Here is a 14383-nt window from a genome sequence, read left to right as displayed (position 1 = left end):
TATTCAAACCTTCATTTTATAGATATTTTCTGGATTTTGAGCATATATATCTATATATATACATATATATATATATATATATATATATATATATATATATATATATATATATATATATATATATATATATATATATATATATATATATATATATATATATATATCTTTAATGTATCACATAACTATTGCATACATAAGGATTTCTAGATTTATGCAAGGGATATTTTCCTCATATGAAAGTAGCATAGTGAACATGATTACTGAACTAAGTGGTATACTATTTGACCTTCTTCTATATGTGTATATGTATGTGTATATAATTAAATATATATATATATATATATATATATATATATATATATATATATATATATATATATATATATATATATATATATATATATATATATATATATATATATATATATATATATATATATATATATATATATATATATATATATATATATATATATATATATATATATATATATATATATATATATATATATATATATATATATATATATATATATATATATATATATATATATATATATATATATATATATATATATATACAAATATATCTATATATATGTATATATATCCACCCAAACATTCAACCCGCGTTGTGTATTGTTGTTCATCCTTTGTGCATGTATGTGTCTGTGCTCCTCGGCAGTGTGTATTTTTTCTTAAGTTTTGTGATCCCAAAAGTAAAAGTTTGGCTAGAAACACACAAAATAGCCTATACAGTAATACTCAGCTTAACGAACGTTTGTCTAACGAATTTCTGGTTTAACGTACTATACAAAGTTAGACCAAAAAGTCCGCATAACATACAACCACATCCGTTTTAGCGAACTTTCTGGGTTTGAATTTGCCAGATGAGGGACCGAACGCGGCAGCTTCGCTGTGATTGGCTGGATTCCCACCTCTGTCTCTACCGCTCCTGGAGCTGGATCCAAGATTCTTTAACGCCAGACCAACCTCATGCTGCGAAATGGCTTCCATGAACGCTTGCAGGGACGGTGACGACGTTGCTATCAGGTTGCTCTGAGGTTGCAGGGAACACCACCTCTCAAGGTGGTGTTACTGTCTTATATATGCATTTATGTTCACAATACAACATTTCTATTAGCTTTTTACAAACCTTGCCTCCAAGAAAGGATTGTTTTGTAATGCATAAAGTGAAATCTTACATGGAATACCAAAAAAATTAAGCAGAGATGAGATCGGCCACAGACGAAGTGGAGACTCACGGCAACTCGGCCGCTTCTTCTTCTTTTTCTTGTGACCCTTTTAGCTTGAATACTTGTGATAATCTAATTTGATCACAGTTGTACATAGTCTTTGGTTAAGATGAACACTCTTCTCATAAAAAATGTAGGCCAACAAGCCAATACTTCCCAGATACTATGTGTGAACATGTTTCAGCTAGCAGGGCTCTGTCCATACTTGTAGTGGCAAACATTCCCAGCCACATATTGACCAGTGTAAACCCACCTTAAAGTTTTCAAGTCACTCTGGCCTCTTGTTCCTCCAGTCTTCTGTCACTCCTGGTTACTTGGGCCTCCCAACTTGGTCAGTGCAGCTTCCCACCCTGATCACTCTGACCTCCTTGTTTAGGTACTGCCATAGTATAGACATCCCATCACTTACCTCTCAGCTGGTGTGGTTTGGGGATGCCAGCAGTCGCCAGACTTTATCTAGATATACACTTGTCAATCTAGCAAAAGAACTCTCCCCAAACCTCTCTCTCTCTCTCTCTCTCTCTCTCTCTCTCCCCATCCTAATAGTGTAGTGAGATGTTGTTTTTACTCTTCTCCCTTGTCAGCCTACAAAATGATGCTGTACTGTGCATTTAGAAGCAACAACTCCGGAGCCTTCGCCTGGGCCACACGACACTCGCAGCTCACTTGCACCGTCTGCGCTTGTCTGCTGATCCCTATTGCATTTCCTGCCCCACTGCCCACGCTTCTACTCCCACCGCACTGCACTACGCTCCCAGCTGTCCGCCCTGGGCGTCACAACATTCGACCTGCCCACCCTCCTGGCGGCCTCAGTCGTCCACCCCTCTGGCAACATGCAGTCCTTCGCGTTCGTGGCCCTAATCAACAACAAAAACAAACTTGTGTTTCATATTCCTACATACTTGTAAATAATATAACAATATAACCTTTTACTTATATAACGCTTCTACTCCTATCGCACTCCACAAAGCTCCCAGCTGTCCGCCCTGGGCGTCACAACATTCGACCTGCCCACCCCCGCCCCTCTCGGCAACCTGCAGTCCTTCACATTCGCGGCCCTAATCAATATATTCCTACATAGTTGTAAATAATATACCAATATAACAATATAACCTTTTACTTACATGAATAACCATAAAAAATTATTGGTTGAAAACTCAATAATATGCTTTGAAAGTACAAAAACGCGAGTTACGTACAAAATCAACTTACGTCATGTTTCAGGAACGTAACTCTGACGTAACTCGACCTTATATATATATATATATATATATATATATATATATATATATATATATATATATATATATATATATATATACAGTAAAAGTCCTGAAATCCGAAAGTCATGGGGGTTCAGGCATTCCGGATTCTAGGATTGTAAGATAGTAAGGCTGAAAGTAAGATTAAAATCTTGAGGGTACTATGTAAACCTCACTAAACTAACCCTAACTTGCTATATCTCTTTGTAGTACTGTCATAACATCTTACAGGGATTGCTACTACCACCAGTCCACTGTGTACTTCCTCAACACACCACACATGATTTACGTAGGCTTTTTTTTTTTTCTTGAAGATTTGCCAGACTATGGGGGGAGTGGCATGGACCTTTCCAGCCATTATGGCGGCTCATATGTGATGATTGCTCTTTTCCTACTTGTCAACTTGTATTTGTGTAGGTGATTTCACTATTTTACGTAGGCTATTCCACCATCCATCTCTCACCTTTTTGTAATCGTTCACTGATGTCCAGTTTCTGAGTAATGGTTAGAGTTGTATGTTTTCTCTTTTTCACTGTCTTTGTCTGGAGGCCAAGAGAGTTTGCTGAAGCCATGATAACAGTAGTTTGGCACACACGTGGTCAACTTTGTGATGGTGACAGACGAGATGTGATCCCACGTGGCAGAACACAATGGTGGACGGCGGTTGGCAGGATGTTGAATCGGCGCATTCGGTGTCGGTGATGACATGTTCGGTTTCGGCTATTATTATTATATATTTATTACTATTATTTCTTACTTTTTACATATTTATCTCAGCCTTTCAAATTTTCCAGATTATAAGGTACCGATTTAAAGACTTTTACTGTGTATATATATATATATATATATATATATATATATATATATATATATATATATATATATATATATATATATATATATATATATATATATATATATATATATATATATATATATATATATATATATATATATATATGTTTGTATAGCCAGGCAAGATATTCTCTTGTAGGCATACGAGGTTGAAAGCTATAGCAATTTCTCCTTCATTATGTACAGTTTCTATTTGCCGTACTGTTTTTCGGAAAACAGTACGGCAAATAGAAACCGTACATAAAAACATCAATAAAGGAGATATTGCTGAAAAGAAGAAACTTAGAAGAGTCTCACAATGGATATGAAAAACAAGATAATTGCAAAATATGAACGTGGTGTGCATATCTGTGACTTGGCCCTGTCCGCTAACACTAGTAGTACCTGTAAAGTCAAACCATTATTGGTGTATCATTCTGAGAATCCCAAGGCCTTTAAAGTACATAAGGTTTTAAAAGAGAATCTCCAGGGCATGTGGCATGCCAATAGTAAGGCATGAGTAATTAGCCAATTCCTCCTCCCTACTACATATATGAAGTTCTATCACAGCGTTGGTAAGTATGAATGCAAGTTGGGAGTTTTCGCTTGTGCTAACTTGGCAGGTTTGACGAGAAACACACAAAATAGCCTGTATTTACATACTGATTACACTTGGAAATTCAATAAATGAGGGAGTACAAATGGTGTTCTGCCCACAAGCAACTCTTCCTCTTTGCAATGCAAAAAAAACAAAAGTCTCTAGATGCTATAGTTACCAAAATATCACAGGTTGAATGAGGTGGTACCATCGGGGTTTGTGGTCTTGCGTACAATCGGGTTTAGCGGCTTTACCTAGAGCGATAGAAAATGGGCCCCTTGTATCCTCTCTCTCTCTACTCTCTCTCTCTCTCTCTCTCTCTCTCTCTCTCTCCTGTTCTGATACCACTCTCATTCAAATGTTGTCTCCCCGCTACATGGCAAGAGAGACTCGAGGTGTAGAAGTAAGGGGCGAGGGAGAGGTGGCGGAATCGGACACCGTGAAATCACTGTCGCTACCACTATCCATTGTGGGAGTTGGTGACACAGTGACGTATGTTTATTCCTGATGAATGTTGCCAGCTCACAAGCAAAGAAGACGGGAAGAAAATAGCCAAAATATAGCCCAAAAAAAGCCTAAACGTCTATTGATGTGCCCAGTCTTGCGTGATGAACATCTATCGACGTGTCCCGAGTTTTGCAGGTTAAGTTGTTATTTTGGGCAATATAGTACATTTTATCATGCATACAATAAACATTGTATTTATCTTATATTAAATCTATATTTGGTTGGTATTTAAAGCATGGTAATTTTTTTTTTTTGGCGGGAGGGGGTAAATTCGTATCACTAGAACGAATGAATTCTATTTACATTAATTTCTATGTTAAACATTGATTTGATATACGATTCTTTTTATATACAACGATCGTCACGGAACAAATTAAATTCGTATGTCGATATACCACTGTATATATATATATATATATATATATATATATATATATATATATATATATATATATATATATATATATATATATATATATATATATATATATATATATATATATATATATATATATATATATATATATATATATATTTAACAAACACATTTGAGCACCTCTCAGCTGCAATTAACAAAGAATAATCATTGCTATAGTAAAAATGTCTAACTGACAGCAAGACAGTATACACTGATCTTTCTGACATTTATCATGCATCACTAGCTGCCCTGGAGGTGAAGTGCTCCTGTGCTGCGATCAGCTGTGATGACAATATGGCAGCCCAAACAAACATTTAGCATAATTTCATAACTCTCAAGACTTGCCATACCAGCATAACATCTTGAAATTGTGTTATTCTAGTAACTTTAATTTTTTTTTTTTTTTTTTAATGTCCTGGCCTGTAGTGCCTGTAGGTACCTTGAAGAGTATTGAAAGTGCTGTTAAGTTTCCACCCATTAGTGGTGCAGGCAATTTTATTTATAGTGGTACCCATATTAGGGCCCCATATCACCACCCAAACACATCTTTGGTGTAATCACCTACAACCTGGGTACCATGGTGACATGTAAGTAACTTTAAACCACTTGACAAATGGCAAAGTTTTAAGGTGATACATGGTGGGATTCAAACTTATGCATGGATGTCTGCCCAATCCTACTGTTGAACCTCGATAACTCAGACACAGATAAGTCAGATTTCCTAATAAGTGGGACTCTGACCGATCCAAGGACTAAAGTCTTAGTAGAACTGCCCCCCCCCCCTTTTTTTTCACTTTCCTATATCTTGTCTTTATTGACATCATCAAAAACTTAATTCCAACATAAAATTGCATTTTAGTTGTAGTTTAAGATGATACCAAACAAAAGTCGATCAGTTTATACTGATTTTGTGAACATTTTTGAAGTGTAAAAATATTTTTGAAGATATTCACTCCTAAAGATTTTCATAATTTCGTCCTTGTTTTGCTATTTGTTTGTTTTGCTGATTGACTTGAAATTTTGACACATGATTGTTTATTCAGTGCTGACTTCCTGGAGCATGATAGGATGATAATGCATCATATCCCCACTTCTCTAGAAAATATTATTCACTCGTATGAGGGTTTGGAAGGAGCTATCAGCTGAACTGGACACTCTCTGAGTCGTTATTAGTGAGCTGAAGTGGGATAATTATACTGTGAAGTAATTATTACTGTCTTGTCCACCTTTATACCTTTGTCAAAATAATCTTATGTAATGGTGTTCTTGTGAGAATTATATGATGTATAGTTGTGATGATGAAGGTAATGAGAAAAAAATGTTTGAAAAGATCATGGCAGTCTTATGAAAGAAAATAAGAGAAAGGATGAAGAAGCGTGGCAGTGAGGCATTTACAACAATTTTAGCACTTTGGAGTAAAAAGCTACATGAAATCACAATTTCACCATGGCTTCCTTCCTGCGTGCTGCTAGCTCTGCCAAAGTACAGCCAAAGCAGCAAGCATTATAGTGCAATGGGTGGGACCAGCGGCAACACCAAATTTGTGCTTCTGGTATTTCTCAAAAAGATTACTGCCATATGGTCCATAACAAACTTGAAAAACAATAGTACTGTGTCAAGTGCTCATGGTCAGAAATCAAAAGTACAGAATATTGTACACTTTTCAGTTCATTGTTGCCATATTTCACATGTTCGGAGTACATGATCTAAATGTTTGCATTCATATATTGGCAGTTTTACATGCATACAGTTATAAGGTTTCTACTTAGGTATAATAACTATTGGCTATTATTCTATAAGACGTAAATTTTTGATATTTTACATACTTGTGTTACAGATGACGTCCATTGTTACTCATCTCTTAACTATTTAACTTCTTTAGTTTGACTGTTTTATCTATGTTTTAAACATATCATTAATGTGCTGTTTAATGGTTTAGCTGTTAATGGTTGGTGAGTGAAAGGGGAGGATAAATTTAACAAAAGTAATGAAATGCTAACTTTGTCACTACCCAAAATACATTGCTAGTTAGAAGTAAGTATTTTGTCAGTGCTATTGGTATTGAAAAAAAAAAATAAATAAATAAAAAAAAAAAGGAAAAAAAGTTAAACTTACTCATGCGTGATACGACTAATGCTTAATGCTTGTTGTCACTGTTCAGCTAAAAATAAACACTCTTACAGCAAAGAAGAATGTTACTTTCCACTAATGTTGTTTAGACAGCGTTTATCAGTTTCATATGTAAACAAGGGCACTACCATAGTACAGACATCCCGTCACTTACCTCTCAGCAACGCAGTTTGTGGGATGCCAGCAGTTACCAGACCTTACCCAGATATACATAGTTGCCAATCTAGCCAAAAAAACTTCCCCAACCTCTCTCTCTCTCGCTCTCTCTCGATTTTTTATTTACAACAACATGATCATGATATTCTATACCCCAACAAGAGAGAAGAGCAAAAACGATATCTCTGGGCACTATTAGGATGTATGTACAGATGTGTGTGTGTGTGTGTGTGTGTGTGTGTGTGTGTGTGTGTGTGTGTGTGTGTGTGTGTGTGTATCAAACAATCAATCTCACTCTCTCTCTCTCTTTCTCTCTCTCTCTCATTAAAGGTGACTGTAATCATGGCTTCTAAATGCACAGTAGGTACAGCATCATGATCATATTTTGTAGGCTGACAACGGAGAAGAATAAAAACATCTCACTACACCAGTATTAGGATGGGAGAGAGAGAGAGAGAGAGAGAGAGAGAGAGAGAGAGAGAGAGAGAGAGAGAGAGAGAGAGAGAGAGAGAGGTTTGGGGAGAGTTCTTTTGCTAGATTGACAAGTGTATATCTAAATAAAGTCTGGTGACTGCTGGCATCCCCAAACCGCACCAGCTGAGAGGTAAGTGATGGGATGTCTATACTATGGCAGTACCTAAACAAGGTGGTCAGAGTGATCAGGGTGGGAAGCTGCACTAACGAAGTTGGGAGGCCCAAGTAACCAAGAGTGACAGAAGACTGGAGCAACAAGAGGCCGGAGTGACCTGAAAACTTTAAGGTGGGTTTACACTGATCAATATATGGCTGGATATCTTTGCCACTACAAGTATGGACAGAGCCCTACTAGCTGAAACATGTTCACACATAGTGTCTGGGAAGTATTGGCTTGTTGGCCTACATTTTTTATGAGAAGAGTGTTCATCTTAACAAAAGACTATGTACAACTGTGATCAAATTAAATTATCATAAGTATTCAATCATTACCTCCAACAACACCCTGCAGAGAGGGAAAGTCATCAGAATGGCAGTGATCTCATCGAAAGTAATTCTACATAGGGTGTTTTTGCTTTACTACTAATTTTTTAGGGTTCCAGACATGCTATTTGTCCCTCATTATCTCAGGAATCCATTGCTTTGGCTGGATCTGTGATTTTCTTACTAGTCGGAAAATGAAAGTTGATGTTCATCACTCCTCTAGTCATGTATCTGATTTTCCTAGTGGTGTTCCTCAGGGCTCAGTCCTTGGTCCCGTATTGTTTTCTATCTACATTAACCATGTCACCACTCATCTTAATACCAAATCAATTTTGTTTGCTGATGACCTCAAACTGTACCTTGCCATTCTGTCAAAGAAATCAAATGCTTGTGATGCCATTATGTCTTTAACAAAATGTCTCGTTGCTATACCAAAGAAGTCTATCTTGGGGTCTTTCCTTTTCCATCAACAATTGTGCTTGTATAAATTTCTCAAGACACATTCCAGCTTCTCCCCATGTCTACCTCCTAGGAAATCACCCCATTCCTCACAAAGATTCTATTTGAGACCTTGGCATTTTAATCGACTCAACACAAATTCCACCTTCACATCCGTGAAATTTGCTGCAAAGCTAATGGTGTTGCCAGCAACATTCTTAGAGGCACCTTATGCAGATCACCTTCTATTCATGTATCAGATTTTTGTCACACATGTTTGGACAATTAATGACTTTGGTAGTGTTGTTTGGAATACTGGCTTCCTGGGTGATGTACGCATGCTTGAATCTGTTCAGAGGAGGTGAACTATAAAAAGGTTGAAGGTTTTGGTGACCTACCATACTAAGAAATATTATTTAGACTGAAATTACTTTCTATTAAGGGTAGATTGCTGAGAGCTGATTTGATTCAAGTGTGGAAGATTTTGAGTGGTTTGAGTCCTCAACTAAATGGTCTATTTTCTAGGGCCACTTTGAGTAGAAAATGGGGTCACAGTCTGAAGATCTTAGTGCCTCATCACTCCACTGACGTTAGAAGTCGTTTCTTCTCATTACAGGTCATCAACATCTGGAATTCTATACCTGAAATAGTTGTCAGCTCAATCTCTCCAGTCCTTCAAACATTTGCCTGAACAATTCCTGGGTCATCGTCTTTATGAGTATTGTTAGCTAGGTCTTTATGTGAGTTATGTTCTGCATCTGAAACTAGTCAACTGTCCAGCAGTCCTCCAGCGGTACACTATCTGGAAGATGCAGAAGAGACTGACGAGGGATCAAGACCTTCATCTTGGTAAGAAATTCTCTGCCTCTGGACACCACATGTTCAAACCTTCCGCGATATCACAATGTAAACAAAGCCGCTAGCGGCTGGAAAAGAACAACCTAATCATATTTTGCGGCTGGTTTCTCTACCCGTTAGTCACCGGATTCCAGCCCACAACTCTAGCAACTGGCAATTACAGACGTATATTGATACGTGTAACCCGCCTTTAGAACAGGCTCCAGGCTTTATTGCGTGTTATTTATTTATTTATTTATTTTTTTTTTTTTTGTGTGTGTGTGGGGGGGGAGGGTCGCGCGGTTGGGGCAATCTTATTAAGAAATACTGAAAAATCCTCATTACAATAGTATAGTAGAGTTGAAAGGAAGCCTCGAATAACCACATACAAGTATAGACAAAAGTAAGTAGTCAGTCAGAGTAAAATAAAAACAAGTAGTACTTAAAATATAAACAATGGTGCCAAGTGAAACTGTCAGGCGCGGACCCAATAACCCTCCTTGATCACCACTTCTCAACACAGCAACTAATCAATTCACAAAGCAGTAGATAAAGCAACAATTAAAACGAAGCAGCTCCACAGCCTTGTCAGGTGAGCCACTTTTACTCAGTGACATCACAATGGCAAGTGTTGTTTTGTACGAAATTTTACACAAAGCACGTCATTGAGATCATCCCACTAATTGCGGTAGCTGGTAATTAGAGGCATGTTGCATCAATGACAAGGCTGTGGGTCGCGTTATCGTTCCCCTCCTAGCCTGAAATAGAGTGTAGATGTGATGCAGAACAAAAACTAAAAGAATTATTACCGCCTGATGGTCGGGGAAGAAGGGCCGCTCTCCTCCATTATAGCTATATGTTAGGGAAGTCAGAGTAATTTTGATACAGTAATATGGTATTTGAAACCTTTTAAAAGCCTTCCTTTTAAATTCAGATAAAAGTTCTCTTTATAAGAACTCAAATCTGAAATGTTGTGATGCTCATTTGTTAACAATAATGTACCCTTCTTGAATCTATATCATTGAGAGTAAAATAATGGAAACTTACAATGAAATCTTTCAATTATACGATGACTAGAGAGAATAACTAGTCATTGACACGTTAAAATCTCATTATGATAAATACTGGTTTAAAAAATCACGCCGGCACTAAATAGCGGAGTACAGTACATGGGATCAATAGTAATGGCAAGGAGTCCTGCACTGCCGAAAAAAAAGTAATGGAGATGAATCCTGAAGTATAATATGTGGGATCGAGAGCAGTTGAAAGCATTGTGTGTGTGAAGTAATGTGAAGTAAAGCACATGAGATCGATAGTGATGAGGGAGAATTTCGCTCCACTCCCACTTCTCCCTGCCAGGCCCCGGATGGAAGATGGCGTCGTAATGTTGCCCTTTTGAAGCCTCCCAGTCGCGTTTTTACCTTATCTTCCGCACCTGCTCATCCCTGAGACGCTCTCCTCTTAGTATTGCATTAATGGTAATGCATGCGAGGAAACTACCACGTATTAGCGATGGGTGAGTCGGGTTTAAGCCTGTAAGAGGTGATAGTGTCTGGGTGGAGGGGGAAGGAAGGTGCCCGCCATTTGTTTGTCACCGAGTCTGCCAATCCCATTTTTCTGAGATACCGCAGTAATGAATCATGTTTCGACGATTAACCCCTTGTTGGTGTATCGTTTCAGGTTCATCGAGAAGCACCAGACCCACAGCTACGAGGTGAGACAGGTGTGGGGGGGCAGGTGAGGCGGGCCAGACACCAGCCCTTCTCCCTCCAGCCCCCACGCGTCCTCTCCCTCTTCTCTAGTCGATATTCCCTTGAAAATTGTCCAGGCTTAATCTCGTCCCAGAGTCCTACGGTAGCCGAGATGAACAAGGTCAAAGGAGAGCGGCTCTCATCCCTTACCTGACTCACCTGGATGGCTGCAAGCTGGGGGAGTTCTGGCCTTAGCTGTCAGGACTCCGTGACTCCTTCAGTCCCCTGCTTGTGTCCTCTTAACCCAGATTCCTACGAGGCATCCCTTCATTTTAATTACTCATTTAGCAAACCCCCTCTCCATTTGCGGCGTTGTTATGGTTCTAGTATTCCTAACCTTACAGAACAAAGCCTCCATTATGAAGAAACCTGGATTTATACGAGGCTTCACATAATTTTCGTTCCTTTACTGCCTATGCCCTCACAATTTGCCTTGACTTGAGTCTCTCCAATGTTAATAATCTTGCAGAACAAAGGCCTCATTGTGAAGAAATTGTTAGTTAAGTAAAGATACTTTGAGGCTTCTCAACACTTGTTCTGAAAATCCTCTTTATTGTATTTGTCCTTTTTCATAATCATGAAGAACAATGCCTCAGTACTCAAAAATTTTCTCTAATGCATTAATTGTCTCTGATCCAGCATTTATATATGACTGATAACCTAATAATGCTGTCTTAAGTTTGTTATTGTTTTTATGGAATTGTCTTAAGTTTTAATGTTGAAATTGGGTTTTCTTTAACCTTGTGGTTGACTTGAATGTATTGCTTATATTCACTTGGGGTTTTAGCTGATTCATTTTTCAAGTTTGTGTTCTTTGACTAAGGAATATAACTGTAATGGTTGTTTATGTAATTGTTTGTGATAGTGTTTAATGTACTTAATAACTAAGTATTTTTTCACCTTAATTTTGCCTTCCCTCCCAGAATTCAAAGTACAGCAGCAGTAAGTACAGGTACAGCAACCATGAGAAGAGTCGGGATTCACCATCTACCAACTCTCTCCGCTCTTCATCGCCAGACTCGAGGTCACAGTCTCCACGCTACCACAAAGGTTAGCTGGCTTTCCATGTTTTCAGATTAACCATTTTATTAATTTTTTATAAACATGTTCTGTGGTAATTCTCAAGAAATTTGTGTAGTTATTTATCTTCTTATTGGTAATTCACTTCTTCAGGGAGCTTGGGTGGCGCAGTAGGTTGAGGCAGCTTGTTTCGGGGCCTCTGGTGTAGGCAGTTTGGGTTTGAATCTTTGCCAAACCTATATCCCCGTTGTGAGATCTAATTTACCTTAATCCTACCAGTGCCACATTACCTAAGCTGTTGCTGTTCCTAATGGAATAATTTCCATTTTTTCACATGTTCAGATTTCATATGATAAGAATTCAAACTTACTCTAATTGTTTGCCGGGTCCAAGTAATTAAGGGAAATAGAATACTGAGTGGATTAGTTTTTGGTTATGTAAGTAATTCTTGTAGCTAACTAATTTTTGCTTCATCTTTGTATTTTCACCTCATTTTATATTACTGCATGACTAGATCATCAGCAGTGAAATATAAGATCTTGTAGTTGCTATGATTGACTGAAGAGAAAATGTTCTATTAAGACCTAACTGCAATTGCAATCTTGCATGATCATCTTTCTAGGCATTAGCAAATTTTGAAAACTTGCGCTCATGACAGTTTCATGACAGATATTCCTGATCATAGTTAGTCTGGTCTATACAACCATACTACTTCTGCTGTGCTTTAATTGTCAATCTCCAAATTTGTCATAGATGTTGCCTTGCATAATATGTTTGCAGTGCCATGTTGTGTAATACATGCCTGATTTGTTATCTTTGTGTGGAAATGTTGAGGACACAAAAGCTCTTGAATAATTATTTTAACTCAAAACTTGTGGCTTTATTTTGTACATTTGTGTCTGTGTCAAAAATATGTGAGGAAATGTTTGAATTCGGTATCGTTTGTGGAAAAATTTGCAGAGACCATAACACAGTTGTTGTAAATAGACATGCTTGGATGATTCAATTTAGAGCTATTAGAGCTATTAACAGCAACGGACTTGTTTTGCAACCTTTATTTCTCAAAATTGGTTATCATCAGGAGTTGACGTGAATTCTCAGTAATTGCTCACTTTAAGGCAATGTTTTTTTTATGTTATGGCATATAGTGCCTGTAGATACACTTGAAGAGTATGTAGGAATCACCGTTCAGCTTCCACCCTTTAGTGGCGCAGGCAGTTTTATTTATAGTGGTACCCATATTAGGCTCCATATCACCACCCAAGTGCATCTTGGGTGTAACCACCTAGAACCTGGGTATCATGGTGACATGTAGGTAACTTTAAACTACTCAACAAATGGCATAGCTTCAAAGCGGTATGTGGTGGGATTTGAACTTGTGAGTGGATGTCTGCCCGATCCCACGCTCACCACCTTATCCACTACGCCACCACCTCACTTTATATATACAGTGGAGACTCAGTACTCAAACATCTAAATACTCAAATGCAAAAGTTCGATTTAATACTCTAGAAAAAATACCTGATAGTCAAACATCCACACACGTGGTTGTAAACAAAGGCTCCCTGGCTTCCCCCTTCCCCCTGCCCCCTTCAACCAGTTGTGACTTATGCTGCTGCGGTCATCAGAATAACATTTTCCGGCATTCTATCTGTAGTTTTTCATTTATTAACTTACATTAACAGCAAAGGCTTATTAGTGGTGAAAATATCTGGTAATCAAACGGCCACATATTTGGTCGAATACAAAGCTCTGTCATCTCCCTTCTCGCAACCACCACTGTACCTTTCTGATACCATATTACTGGTAAAACTGGTAATACCAGTATTACCGTAATACCAATATACCAGTGCCGGTGCACATCCTTAGTCCTGCCGCAGTCTTGAGAAAAAAAAACATTCTTCTGCATTTTGTTGGTAGTTTTTCATTTAGAAACTTAAGATAGCACCAAAAAGGCTTATTAATGATGAAAATAAGGAATCTTGTGAGAGTGCAAGGGTTATTGTGCCACAGAATTCTATTAGTGGATTCATAGGAATCACGCCAGGAGAAAAGTAACAAAAGACGTTTTCATGGATGGTGACTCATCCTCCAGCAACCTCCCTCCACTCTTCTCCCCTCCTCATTTAAGTTATCCATCACCATGCAGCCTTCACTTACAGTATGTACAAATCAAAATTGTAAAGAAGAAAAAAAAATACATTGAAATTTTTATAAAC

At 37.8% G+C, this 14383-nt stretch overlaps 2 protein-coding genes across 7 annotated transcripts in view; one reads left to right on the top strand and one right to left on the bottom strand.

Annotated features, from left to right (window-relative positions):
• The window catches only part of LOC123505643 (tRNA (cytosine(38)-C(5))-methyltransferase-like), a 41137-nt gene extending 30888 nt beyond the window's left edge, over nucleotides 1-10249 (bottom strand). For 2 of the 3 annotated variants that reach the window (XM_045257235.1, XM_045257236.1), the window contains exon 1: nucleotides 4129-4319. In XM_045257235.1, the coding sequence (XP_045113170.1) occupies nucleotides 4129-4304 (176 nt within the window). In that variant the 5' untranslated portion in view covers nucleotides 4305-4319. Of the gene's footprint in view, nucleotides 1-4128; nucleotides 4320-10202 lie in introns of those variants that run through there. The other variant, XM_045257237.1, reaches the window with a different exon arrangement.
• A 478-nt stretch (nucleotides 10250-10727) lies between these two features.
• The window catches only part of LOC123505641 (WW domain-containing adapter protein with coiled-coil homolog), a 51161-nt gene continuing 47505 nt past the window's right edge, over nucleotides 10728-14383 (top strand). The window contains exons 1-3 of one of the 4 annotated variants that reach the window (XM_045257234.1): nucleotides 10728-10909; nucleotides 11074-11107; nucleotides 12068-12194. In XM_045257234.1, the coding sequence (XP_045113169.1) occupies nucleotides 10869-10909; nucleotides 11074-11107; nucleotides 12068-12194 (202 nt within the window). In that variant the 5' untranslated portion in view covers nucleotides 10728-10868. The other 3 variants (XM_045257232.1, XM_045257231.1, XM_045257233.1) reach the window with 3 other exon arrangements.

The sequence above is a fragment of the Portunus trituberculatus genome, chromosome 18 (genome assembly GCF_017591435.1).
Source record: "Portunus trituberculatus isolate SZX2019 chromosome 18, ASM1759143v1, whole genome shotgun sequence".
Classification (NCBI taxonomy): domain Eukaryota; kingdom Metazoa; phylum Arthropoda; class Malacostraca; order Decapoda; family Portunidae; genus Portunus; species Portunus trituberculatus.
This window is presented reverse-complemented; position numbering and strand designations above follow the sequence as displayed.